This window comes from Aplysia californica, unplaced genomic scaffold (assembly GCF_000002075.1).
Source record: "Aplysia californica isolate F4 #8 unplaced genomic scaffold, AplCal3.0 scaffold00507, whole genome shotgun sequence".
NCBI classification, from domain to species: Eukaryota; Metazoa; Mollusca; class Gastropoda; order Aplysiida; family Aplysiidae; genus Aplysia; species Aplysia californica.
This window is the reverse complement of record NW_004797777.1, coordinates 199562-213269: the sequence shown is the minus strand read 5'-3', so window position 1 is coordinate 213269 and position 13708 is coordinate 199562. Positions and strand designations below refer to the sequence as shown.

Sequence of the window (13708 nt, the reverse complement as noted above, 5' to 3'; positions counted from 1 at the left end):
CTCCAAGTTCAGTTTTTGTTATCCGATGTTGCCTTCTACCCCACCCCTCCCCCGACTGTACCTTTAAAAAAAATCAATAATATAATCCCCCCATTCCGGAGAACTATACTTCGCAGCGATCAGATTTTGAATGAACTTTGGTGACACCAACCGGTACTCACATTGTGATGCGCACGCACAGGTTCACTGACCGGTCACGATGGCGAGCCCGACAAGACGCTTGTATGACTTTCTTTTTTTTTCAGCAAGTGACAGCACAAGACAAATATTGATTTATTTTCATTCCGGTTGCTGTGTACGTAGATACTGAGACTAGGTGCCCGGTTACCATGTACGTAGACACTCTGAATTGGTTAAACTTTTACTTTCACTCCCACACGCAGATGTACTGTACTGTTTTGAGGTTCAAACTATTGTATCTTTGGCTGCGGAACACACATCATAAGATGTGGGTGGTTGGCAGATGCTCTTGTGTGGTTTGCTCCTTTTTTCCTTCCTTCAAACATGCTGTCATCTTAAATCTCTCCTCCAAGTCTGGACCACTAAAAAGACCGTTGCAAATTAATTGTTTTCAAGGAAATTCCAAACGTAATTGCAAAACACCAAAGAAATCCTTTGGGCGAGGGGGGAGGGGGTAATCCTATCCTGAACCCCCCAACCCAGATATTTAAAAGTGTAAATTCATTAAAATCATTTAGAAATCGACAAGAAAAGTCCTATACCATACCTGAGCATGATATACCATACCTGAGCATGATATGTGAGTGAAAGTAAAAAATTACTGAAAATTGTTGTTTTGCCCTTATATGGAAATGGTCTGTGTTGCGTGTACAGGTCTGATAGTGGGCGCCATCATTCGCTACACTAGCACGGCCACCCACCCACCCCGGGTCAACGCGACCCTGACGGCCAACGAGTCGTACTACTCCATGGACCCGCCAGACATCCTGTCGGTGTACCTGAACCGCTCCAACACATCCACGGGTCCACCCGACACCATCGTCTATGTGTTCAAGGGCACGGTGATCGCCCCGCTACAGGAGCCCCCCCTGGAGCGAGCGGTGAGTTGGGCGCGACAAAAGCTAGGGGGTGCTGCCGGCACTTTTGTACTTGTCATTGTTTGTGTTGAACGTGTGATCTTGCGATCATTTATGTTATATTTCGATAATTAGTTCTTACGATCGTTCATGTTATGTTTTTGTAATTAGTCGTGGATTTTTCATTTTTGTAATTGCAATAAATCAGGGGAGATTACTCTCACTCTATCTCCCTCCTTCCACCCGAACAGCATAACACTTGTCTGCTACTTTATCTGTTCAGTCCAAGTGCCTGTTTTTGTCTCGAACCCTCATCATGGCAAGTCAAACCAGTTCCCATGGGTGGTTGGCGGGTGCTCTGGTGTGGTTTGCTGGTCCTTCTTTCCTATAAAAAATCTATCGTCTCTATCTCCCCTCCTTCTTTTTTTGTGTTTGTTACTCTCTTGTAACACCTCTAATTTTCGGCACTTATATGACCTTATTGTGGTGCAAGTGCCGTAAAACTCTAGCTAAAGACTAAAAAACTTGTACTCTCTCAACAGTTTGGAAATGTATTTGTCCAAGGTGTTCAGAAATCAAAGCAACATCATTTTTAAAATTTGAATTTGGACAAAGTATTTCTTGAGCATATGCAACTGATACCACAGATGAGATTTCAGAAACAGCAAGAAGCATTAGAAATTTTTTAATGTTGTGCTAAGTACATTTGAATTGATTGGCTGTGGTGACGAATTTCTCTGTGCTTTTTCAAAATGCATTATGTTCTGTTGGTTGTGGTAGTAGGCTCGTTTCATTTCTTATTTCTGTATATAATGTTATTAAAAGTTAGCTTGCATTATTATTACTTATCCCTTATTGAAAATTTGTTACATTATTTTAATGAAAATTTTTTCTGAATGAGACGAGTTGTATTTAAATTTTACCTTTATCTTGAAACAATGTCATAATTGTATGAAAGTGTAACATTTGCTCTTAGTATTTTTTCTAGGCCACTCAAGATTTTCTAGTCAGGTTTGACACTTTGAGCTGTACTAGTCAAGGATGCTGTTTTCAAGGATTTTTTTCTCAACCGTTATTTTCGCCAGAATAATAGCTATTCTGTCATTATTCTGATCAGTTGCTTTCTGTTGAACCCTATACGTATGAGTTGTATCTATCAACTGTCTTTTTGTTTTCAAATACAACTTCATAAATTTTCCAGTTTATTATCATCAAACCCCAGTGTCGTCTCCGGCTAGTGTGTGATTCGTGTTGACTCGTGTGTTGCTGTCTGTCACAGGTGACGTTTTCCCCGGAGCTGTTTTTCAACGTAATGTTACCCGTGATTATATTTGAGGCTGGATACAGCATGAAGAAGGTAGGCTTGGTTCACGTTCATCGTAATGATAGGTGGCATTTCCCTGCTCTATAGCAAGCTCTGTGTGCTTCACAATTTATATTGTTACCCCAGCAGACCCGAGAAGACACAGGAACATTCTCTCAGCTTCTTGGGAAGCATACAGTGGAAGCAGCCGATTAAACTCTCAAACACTAACAAACTAAAAAAAAACTCTTCTCAATTATGCCTGGGTTTGCCTCACTTATTTTATTGAAATACATATTGAGCATCTCGCTGTGATAAAAATGGGCAATGCAAATTAGATTTATTACTTCTTATTATTATTATTTTTCACAGCGACATTTTTTCAAAAACTTGGGAGCTATCCTGACGTATGCTCTGATTGGAACGACGATATCAACGCTCGTTGTTGGGTAAGCCCTCTCTCTCCCTCTCCCTCCCCCTCCCTCCCCTCTCTCTCACTCTCCCTCCTTCCCCCCTCTCTCTGTGTTTTGTGAATGTCTCGCTAGCAAGCTTGACCACTGTCCCACATTTCCAGGGACTGTCCCAGACTCGGCCAGTCAGGAGCCTTGTTGTCACGCACGCACGCACACGCACGTGCGCACACACACACACATACACTCACCCGCGCGCACACTCATACACACACACACACACACACACACACTGTAGCAAAACGAGTCCCGCTGGGTGTCAGTGTGTTTGTCATCACATGACCTGATCGTGTCACTTTGGGTTTCCCTGATTGGGTTTCAGAAAAGTTGGCAAGCCTGTAACATTTGTGAAATTATTACATTATATAGATGTATATTTATAGATATGTTCCATTAAACTTCAGTTTTTCTTTGTTGGAGGTACTTATGACATTACATGAACTTTGTCATGCATACTTTAACCACACGCACATTCTGTTTGGGTGCCAAGTTTGACTCCCCGAGTGAGGAGAATTTTTATTAAAAATTTCAGTCATTCTGCTGGGATGTTGTATCCCTCTCAGCCCGGGTCTGTCTGCTGGGATGTTGTATCCCTCTCAGCCCGGGTCTGTCTGCTGGGATGTTGTATCCCTCTCAGCCCGGGTCTGTCTGTTGGGATGTTGTATCTCTCTCAGCCCGGGTCTGTCTGTTGGGATGTTGTATCCCTCTCAGCCCGGGTCTGTCTGTTGGGATGTTGTATCTCTCTCAGCCCGGGTCTCTCTGCTGGGATGTTGTATCCCTCTCAGCCCCGGTTGGCCCTAACAGACTGTGTGGAGACCCACCTCCTTAATAATCTAAATTGGATTGATTGGGTCGTAAAAACACATACACTAAAAAAAAGCAATGTCTTCTTAGTGTGAACAATGCCCTTGTGAAATATGGCGGCTACTGCGCTGAATAGCCATAAATAATACACTGCTACTGTTACCGCTCACTCAGTCTAAATCATATGGGGAAAGAGATGTCTGTGAAAAGCAATGACTTGGTGTGGTTTGCTCCTTTTTTCCTATCAAACATCTATTGTCCTTATCTCTCCTCCTTTCCTGTCAAACATCTATCATCCTTATCTCTCCTCCTCTTTCTTTTTTGTGTTTGTTACTCTCTTGTAACACCTCTTATCTATATGACCTTACTGTGTTGCAAATACCGCAAAACTCTTACTAAACCTTAAAGCCATGGCTCTGACTCTGTGAAATTATTTTGACATTTATTTTGTTGAGGGTTTTTTTCCTTCCTTTCCAGCGGAATAATGTATGGACTGACGGGCCTGATGAGCAACATTTCAATCTCCCTGAACGATTGCTTCGTGTTTGGAGCCATCATCTCCGCCACCGACCCCGGTGAGTTGATACAGACAAAGGTCGAGATGAATGTGTCACGACTCGAGGGAATCGGGCGCTCGTCAAAATAGGAAATAGAAGAAGCCAACATTTTTCTGTATGTGTTTTACCGAAAAACGTTGATTAAAGGAACAGGAAATGTAAATTTTGCAGCTCACGCTTTTGAAGTCACGGAAATTAAGCAGTCATTTTCTCGTTAATTTTACCGTCGACACCTGGCAGCCTCCATCTTTTTTGGTTGCAATCATCTCAAATTCTATTATAGAGAAATGGGAGATTTTTTTTAAAATTCCAAAGCAAGACAAGTGAGCAACCTTTGAGATGCTACCAATAACTCCATATTTTACTTACTTAATTTTACTTTTTCCTTCCTCTGGTATCCTTAGGATGTTGAGGGGAGGTGCAGGTTTCAGTCCTGTGCTAGGTGTGTAGCGTCTGGGATTGATATGTTATGTTGTTCCAGGACCTTTTTAACCCCATCCAGCCAGGTCTTTCTTGGTCTTCCTCTTGATTTAAAGCCGGATTCTGGGGTGTTGTAAGCTCTAGCGGGTAGTTATTTCTGGGGCATTCTCCATAACTCCATATGCCCCAAAATTGACGAGCGCCTGATTCCACTGTGTCGTGACACACATATCACATGTGACAAGATGAATGTTGCCAGTGTCCGACTCCGACTCTAGCCAGAAATCTTGCAACACTTTTTTTTCTCCCAAATGATGTATTTAAGTGCAGTAATTACAAATGATGATACTATGATAAATAAAAAGGTCACTCTACCCTAAATTCCAGCAATTCTGGAAGATAATAAGAAAGAAAGAACTTTTTTGTCTACAAAAATTGTTTTACTGAATTTGTTGAATGCACGGTCAGAGTTAAAGACGGATGGTTTGTTTCAGAGTTTAATTCACCGAGACCAGTTTTATTTTGTTTCTTGATCGTCTCATTCTGGTGTGTTTTGACCTGTCTCTGTTACCTCCCCCTGCCTACAGTGACGGTCCTTGCCCTGTTCGCCGACCTGCATGTGGACGTTGACCTCTACGCCCTCGTGTTCGGGGAAAGTGTGCTCAACGATGCTGTGGCTATAGTGCTCTCTGAGTAAGTCCATGGTTTTCTCATCATCATCATAGTAATAGTAGTGTGGTTTGCTCTTTCTTTTTTATCAAACAACTATCATCTTTATCTCTCCTCCTTCTTTTTTGCGTTTGTTACTCTCTTGTAACACCTCTAATCTTCAGCTCTTATGTAACCTTATTATGTTGCAAGTGCTGTAAAACGCTTACTAAAACTAAAGACATTTTTATAGTGCATTTCCACTAGGAAAGTGCTCAGTGCTCTTTACAATAATACGAAGAACAGGGTTCCAATAGTTATCCTTTCACTCCCTCGCCCACCTCCTGAAATATCTAGATTGTGTGGACGGAGGTGTCAAAATGCGTACGTTTAAAAAAACCGAAAGCCTCTGTTTCCCTGCACAAGATGGCCTCCCACGAGACGATCAATGTTTTGTTCTCGTGCCTGGCTGCCCTCTCACCAGAACACAGTGGGTACTCCTTGGAACCTGCTCCAACGTGCTCCTGTCCAAGACCGTCTCTTTTGTTTCAGGTGGTTGTTTACGTGGTACTTCTTGTGTTTCAGGTCGGTGGAGACGTACGGAGAGTACTCGACAGACGCCTTCAGCGTGGAGGCGTTCTTCCAGTCGGTCGGGAAATTTGCCGGTGTGTTTGCCGGGGCCTTTGCTATTGGATCCAGCATGGGCGTCCTCACGGCTTTCGTATCCTTGTGTGTAATGTTGAGTTTATCATGGTGGGTGGGTGGTAGGTACTCTAGTGTGGTTTGCCTCTTCTTTCCTATCGAAAATGTTGAAATGGTGTAAATTAGGCGGTTATGATGATGATGAGTCCCAAATGTTCTATACTGTGGTAGCATTTCTTTGTCCAACTGTTAGATTTCCCAGAGCCGGTGGCTCCTCTTGTCATCCAACTGTGTTATTTTTCCGTGACGGGGTGACCAGCTGACCAAGTTCACCAAGGTGCAGGACTTCCCCCTACTGGAGACGGCTCTGTTCTTTGTCATGTCCTACAGCACATTCCAGGCCGCTGAGGCCGCTGACTTTACCGGTGGGTGGTTAGTGGGTGCTCAGCAAACACTGGTCTAGGTCAAATACCAAGCCACAGACAATAAGCCATTCCAACCAAGAATAAATCTCCAAACATTGAGTTTCACGTACAACGGTGTAATGAATTGCTGTGTGGGATGGGGAGGAAGTTTTGAAAGTTGCTCCAATGGTTAAGTGAAGAGTGTGTTCAGACTCAAAAGTAATGTCAAGCAAGTGTCGGTGACACAGGGTTTAGATAGAGGGTCACTGGGGTGTGTCTTTGAGCAAGACACGACAACCCGAGCTAAAAATAACAGGGTGCTGCACAGTGGCAACCATCAATGGCATGTTTGTGAGATTGTTCTGTGTTGGTGTGATATTGGGAATTTATGTATATTTTTTATAATTGTGTAGTAACGTATATATATTTGCTATTGTAAACCAAAATTTCGCACGTGGATGTATAAGAATGTATTATTTATTTATTTTATTTCAAGCCAACCGACGTGGGTGGTTGACAGGTGCTTTGGTGTGGTTTGCTCCTTCTTTCCTATCAAACATCTATCGTCTTTATCTCTCCTCCTTCTTTTTTATGTTTGTTACTCTCTTGTAACACCTCTAACCTTCGGCACTTATATGACCTTATTGTGTTTCAAGTGCCGTAAAACTCTTACTAAAACTAAAGTGAATTTATGTATATTTTTCTAATTGTGTTTGCTATTGTAAACCAAATTTTACCACGCAGATCAATCAGAATCTTTTATTTATTCATTTCTTTATTGAATTATTCCTTTTCTTTCCCGCCTCCCCACAACTTTCGCGGTGGCCCCCAGGTATTGTGGCTGTCCTGTTCTGTGGCATCACCCAGGCCCACTACACCTACAACAACCTGTCCACAGAGTCGAAGCATCGCACCAAGCAGGTAGGTCTACTGTCTTCTGTCACTCACTCTACAAACACCGCACCAAGCAGGTAGGTCTACTGTCACTCACTCTACAAACATCGCTCCAAGCAGGTACTGTTGTGTAAAGTGGCAATGCTCAGCCTCGCTCACTGGCCAAAAGTCGGCTCAAGTCGTTTTTGTTTTTCGATTTAAGAGATATGTGAGGCATCATAATGAATCAGGCGTTGGTCGAAATAGTCAAGCGTAAGGAACATGCTTTTTCCGTCAGTGTGGCCATTTTTTAAGAATTTATAATTTTTGGCTCAATGCCATTAATGTCTATTTAAAAACACAATTCTGCATGGATTTTACAGAAAAATGTTAAGGCACAAAGAAATGTAAATTTTCATTTCCCAAAGTCTCTCAACCTGTGGAAGCTAAAAACTAAAATTTTGGACAGTTCTATTTTTGCAAATTTTTAATCTGCTGTAAAGGTTGCCTGTGCTGAAGAAATATTTTGTGGAAATTTAAATCGTAATTGTTTTTTTAAAAAAGCAACCCCTCATGAAACATTTTGCTTTGTGGGCTTTGTGCAGTTGAACAGCTTGTCGGTGATATAAATAAACACTAGGGCTGGATTCTGCTCGGTTAATCGAAGGCTTGCAAAGCAGCGGACGGCTCACGCTAGAGGCTTGCGAGCAGGCTTGTGATTTGCTTTGCCTCCCGCTTGCTACCGGGGGGAACTTCCGGTGAGTTGTGACTCGCGGACAGTCCTGCTGTACTGTATCGTGACGCCGCGGACCTTCGTTGCTGTGGGCTCAGTACATATTACAAAAGATTCTCTTGTTATTTGCGTTTAGAGGCTTGCACCAAAAGTGCAAGATCGTTTGTTTTTTTACATAGTTCGGTTGTAAAAAACAAAAAGCTGTATTCAATGCACTTAAAAATTAATGTTGGATCGGCTATTCTTACGATGTTAAGGCCTGTTTATTTTTAATGTGCATGAGCCGGGTGCTTCATCGCCGCACACAGAAGACCTCAGTTCGATTCCCGTATGGGGAGAAATTTTTACTGAGAACCTCCGTCTTTCTGCTAGGGGTTTTTTCCCTCTCAGCCCAGGATGGTCCTGACATTGGGTTGAAGTAGGCCTAGCCCGTCTCCTAAATGTTCTGTATTATGTCAGTGTGAGTGTAACACATCTACAAAATAGGTTACATACGATACAAAAGCCAATCACAACGACCCCTGGAGTTTTTCATTCTAGGGTAATCTAAGTCTACCTATTCTTATTACTACCAGAAACCTAGGTCTCTGTTACTACAATACCACGCTCCCTCTCACTTATCCACTCGCTTAACTGATCAATGGCGGGAAGTTAAAAATAACTTCTCTCTCTTCACCAAAACAAGCCCAGCTTCTCCCTTCCTCCACGGTTCAAAGTTCACACAGCGAGCGGTACTGCTGCTTGAACACATCGAGCGGTCCTGCGGCGTGCCGCTCGCTCGCTGTATCGAGACAGCACAAGTCAGCAGGTCATGTTTCGAGCTTGTCCTGGGAAAATTCACTTGGCCTAGCGCAAATCAGTACTGTGTGAATCGTGGGACTTGTTGCTGCGGACGGGATTTGAGACTTGCGGCTGTCCGCTGCTTTGCAAAGCCTTCGATTAATCGAGCAGACTACAGAGCTACGCCGCGCAGTGACACTGGGCGGGATCTCTCACTTTCCCCCTTTCTCTTTTTCTGACGTAAGTGGCTTCGCAGATTGCAAGCAGGGTGGGGATGATGAGGGGGTCTGACAAGAGTGGCTTCGCGGATTGCTAGTTGCTGTGGACTTGAAGTTTAGACTAGACCAAGGAGGTTACAGTTTGCGCTAGACTCAACTTATCATGCTGGTGATTTGATTTGATGATTTGACCTAGTGATTTGAGGCTTGTGACTTAAACTAGGGGCTTGCAAGCACGAGCGGGTTTGCTACCGGGGTACAGCCCTAATAAACACTACATGTCTAATTGCTTTTTTTTTTTCGGCAGTTGTTTGAGCTGATGAACTTCCTGTCGGAGAACTTTGTGTTCCTGTACATCGGCGTCTCCATCTTCACCTTTGAGCGACACAAGTGGCACGCCGGGTTCATTTTCTCGGCTTTTGTATCCTTATCTGGTGATTTTGTGATCTGCCTACCTAATCCCACCCCATGTCCTGGCCCGCCGCCGTAGGTTAAGGGAAGTAAGGGACAAGCACCCTCTGGACACCAGCAGGGGCAACAACTCCAACTTCACTCGGAAACACATTTTGTCGGCCAGATGTTCACATGTTTTAAGCCCAACATTTTGGGAAGAAACTTTCTTCCGGTTTCTTTATACCTGAGGTATCAGTTACATGTGCTCAAGAACTATTTTATCAAAATTCCAAATGTAAATGTTTCAATAACAGCCAGAGAAGATACGTTAGGTAGGTGCACTTGTTAAAACAAATGAAACCAGTTTTCTCTCTGCAGAAAAATTTTGCTTTCTGGACTCCTTGCTTTCTTTTTTCAACATTTAGAATTTGAATTTAGACAAAGTATTTCTCAAGGGCATGCAACTGATTTCACAGATTGTGATATTGAAATTTTAAAGAAAACAAGCAAACAAACAAAAAAACCCTCACAAATGTGTTTGGTAGGTCAAAAAGACCGGCCGGCGATGTATACGTGCTGTCTCCACAGGTCCTTGATAAAAGTGAGGAGTCTACATGTGCTATATATAGTATCAAAGTACCACGGACTTGACAATGACAATGACCCTTTATTAATCTCACAGGGAGAAATTTGTCTTGGTCGTTAACAATGGCAGTGGATATTACAAAGGTTAGGTGCACTCACGCATACACAGAACAAGACAGGACATTAGTATATATGTCTCACGTGCTGGGACAACCCGCTCCGTAAAACATTCTGTCTCTCTCTCTCTCTCTCTCTCTCTCTCTCTCTCTCTCTCTCTCTCTCATTTGTAGCTCTGTGTGTTCAGCAACTTCACTGCAGTTGGTACGAGTGAATTGCTGTTGTGAAACAAAATGTTGGAAGCAAATTGTTCCTTATCGCGTGACCAGCTGGCCATCATCGTTGCTCGTTTCTTCAACGTCTACCCGCTGTCCTTTCTGCTGAACCTGGGCCGCAGCAACAAGATCCGACCCAACTTCCAGCACATGATGATGTTCTCAGGTAAACCTTTGTCCGCGGCTCAGCACTCACACTCAACGTACTGTGGGTGGGGGAGGAGGGGGTTGTGGTCTAGAGGTAAAACTTTGCTTATGTCAGGGGACTCTTAAGGGAAGGGAGGGGGGGGGGGGGGGGGGGGGGGGTAGAGTGTGGGTGAACCTTGGGCTTGTCAAGTATTCCACACACCAAAAAGTTTCAAGTAGAAAAATGTGCAATAGATCTAATCCTTTCAATCTTTCTTAAGGGGGGGGGGCTAATGAAAATACCAAAACTCAGTTCCAACCATTTTGTTGCCTCTTTGTATGCATCAATGGATACATACACTAATAAAAAAAAAGAGGTTTTGTGAAAAAAAATAACGGCAAAAAATGGTGCTGACTCAGCAAAATTTCTATATATTTTATAAACAGTGTTTCTACAAAACCAATAAAGATACAAGCTTCATATTTGGTATATTTGTTGTATGTTGCTTGCTTCTCCTCCTTACACATTCAGATTTCAAATATCTATCATACATTTTCAAAATTTCACCCTCACATTCACCAATGTTCTACATATTAGGTGATGCTGCCACGTAAAAATGCCAAATAACTCAAAACAGAATTCATATTCAGGAAAAGTGCTCTTTTAAGGAGGAAGGCACATATCTTGGGAATAATGTGTGAACATTTCTTGAAATCTGACTGTTAGTTATTGAGATACACTTTCTATAAAGTTACCAGTTAGCCGAAAATGCAATTTCAAGAAAAACACAAAATTTTTTTAATATTGTGCAATCACTACCATCTCGGTTTTCACTAAAAACCAACATTATTCAGCAACATACACCACGTTTACATCATACTATACAGCACAGGCTATTTTAAAAGCTTTTTTGACAAGTTTTTACATCAATTCCATGCCCTCCCCCCCCCCAACTGTCCTCTCACAATTGAATCTCCACCCCAAGAATGTAAACTCTCATTTGTCTTTCAGTTTCTGTTCTTAGATGGAAGAAGAAGCTAAAATGTCTATGTAAGGTAGTAGGTATACATTCAAGGGCTTGTGTGAAAATTTGGACCAACTCTAACAGTAACTTTCTGAGATCTTTTCAAAATAGTGTAGCAGATTTGTCAGAAAAGTCATTCCGAGAAAAACACAAATAAAGATTTTGCATGCCGATATGCCCGTCTAAATGTATATGTTAATGCTGCCATACTGAATTGTTTAGGTAAATTGAGTTTGTTGTTAGTCTTTTCCACATCATAAAGAAGTCTTTAAATGATTTGACAGGTGACTGCCTTTCTTAGAATTAGAAGAGTCGAAACTTTGTCGAGCCAAAAAAAACCCCAGCTGCTACCTCCCCTTCATTATTCTTCCCAAGTGTTTTGGTTTTGCAATGGTGGAATCTAAGACTATGCAACCAAAAAGGCACACTGTAAGCTGGCACTACATGATACTATCTAGATCTGTATATTTTCTCAATTTATTTTATCCAATAGCTATATTCTGCGCAGTCGCTTCTTTCAATCTTGCTTGAAGGGGGGTTAACCGGATTTGGGAACACTGGTCTCCGATATAACAAACAAACAAAATAATAAAGTAAAAATAAATTTTTAAATAACACTAGGCTCTAGAGATTTCTATTGCTAGATCTAGATCTTCGCTAAACAGACATGTTCACTGTGAACAACCGGAAAGGCTAGGGAAGCCATCAAAACAAAACAAATCCCACTCCTGGTCCTAGATTCTATAATTTTGTTGCAGAGGGCAACAGAAACCTGTATATCTATACTTTGAATACCCCAGCAAAATGATCATGGAAAGTACTGAAGGCAAAATGATCATGGAAAGTACTGAAGGCTATTAAGTATTACTTGTATAATCTCAACAGTTTAGATCCTGGATTAGCTCAAAACGGCTAGGACTAAGAGTTAGACTAAGACATTGAATCGAATCACGATCAGGTGATAGACAGACGAGAGAAGAAGACATTGAATCGAATCACGATCAGGTGATAGACAGACGAGAGAAGACGAATAAGAAGGAACATGTGTTTGGTAGTCCTTGTCGGGCTTATTTTTGATCCCCCATAGTAAATCTATGGGGCCCCCCACCAGCAGGGGCGATTTCGGGCCGAAATACTACCCAAAATTGCAAGTAGAGATGATAACGATAATTATTAAACCTGTAAACAAGATTTATTAGCGTTGAAATCGGCAACACAATAGAACAATCTTTGAAATGCAACGAAATTGTTCACGTTCGGTCTTGCGGCACACAGTGTAAACAATGGCCCGCGAGGGGAATCCCCTTCGTCGCTACCGGCTCGGCGAATGAAAGTTCACGGTCCGGTCGCGTGACGGAAGTGGCCAACCGGTATTTAGTACAGGGTCTTCAAACATTCCCAAATGGGTCCCCGGAGTAGTTCCGTAGGAAAACGAAAGTGCAATAATCGAATAGTTCTTATCACGGCCTTTCCGACGATACCAAACTTGATTACCTTGCAGGCACGGAAAGTGTTGTTATCAAGGGGTAAAGTTTAGCATTTCTTGACGTTTTGCTTGAATTTTTTTGCCCCCCCCCACCGCTTTCAAATACATCTTTATGTATGTTAGAGGTTCCTTTAGGTCTTTGGACCTTCACAAACAGATTCTTGAAATATTTTTCTGTAAGAATGTCCAAATACTCGAAGTTCCATATTTTTTTAGCAAATACCCGATTTTATAGGGATTCCCTTAATATCAGTTGAGAACATATCTTTCAAATGAAAACGCACAAAGGTAACTCCAGAGACTTTGTCTTAGTAACACTCCCTAGACCCAGGGCAAACTAAAATGCTTGTACAATATTATTTATCCTTCTATGTGTGTTGGTGGGTGGCGGGTGCTCTGGTGTGATTTGCTCCTTCTGTCCTATCAAACATTTTTCAACCTTTTGTCTCCTCTTCCATTTCTTTGTCTGTTACTTTCTAGTAACCTCTAATCTTGGGCTTTGTAAGACCTATTTGTGTTACAAGTGCCGTAAAACCCTCTTACTAAAAGTAAATGTAAAAAATAAATGCTGAACTTCTCTCCCTCCGTTCCAGGTCTGAGAGGCGCCATTGCTTTTGCTTTGGCCATCCGTCAGACAGACACAGACTCTCGCCAGGTAATGGCCTCCACCACCATGATTATCGTCCTGGCAACCGTCATCCTATGTGGCGGCTTCACAACGCCCATGTTACAGTGGCTTCAGATACGGTTAGTGTCTTTCATAGCATTGTGTTTCTCCTGTTTTGTATATTTCTGACGACGTGTCAAACTGACAATGTGGGTGGTTAGCGGGTGCTCTGGTGTTGTTTGCTCCTTCTTTCCTATCAAACATC

The 13708-nt window shown here is 42.3% G+C and overlaps 1 protein-coding gene across 1 annotated transcript in view; it reads left to right on the top strand.

Annotated features, from left to right (window-relative positions):
- The window catches only part of LOC101852950 (sodium/hydrogen exchanger 9), a gene marked incomplete in the record, with an annotated part of 46934 nt that overhangs the window by 5602 nt on the left and 27624 nt on the right, over positions 1-13708 (top strand). Inside the window, 11 exon segments of the mRNA XM_013086812.2 lie at positions 835-1061; positions 2317-2394; positions 2713-2789; positions 4092-4189; positions 5179-5284; positions 5825-5960; positions 6201-6306; positions 7118-7206; positions 9197-9310; positions 10254-10365; positions 13430-13583. Coding sequence (XP_012942266.1) covers positions 835-1061; positions 2317-2394; positions 2713-2789; positions 4092-4189; positions 5179-5284; positions 5825-5960; positions 6201-6306; positions 7118-7206; positions 9197-9310; positions 10254-10365; positions 13430-13583 — 1297 coding nt within the window.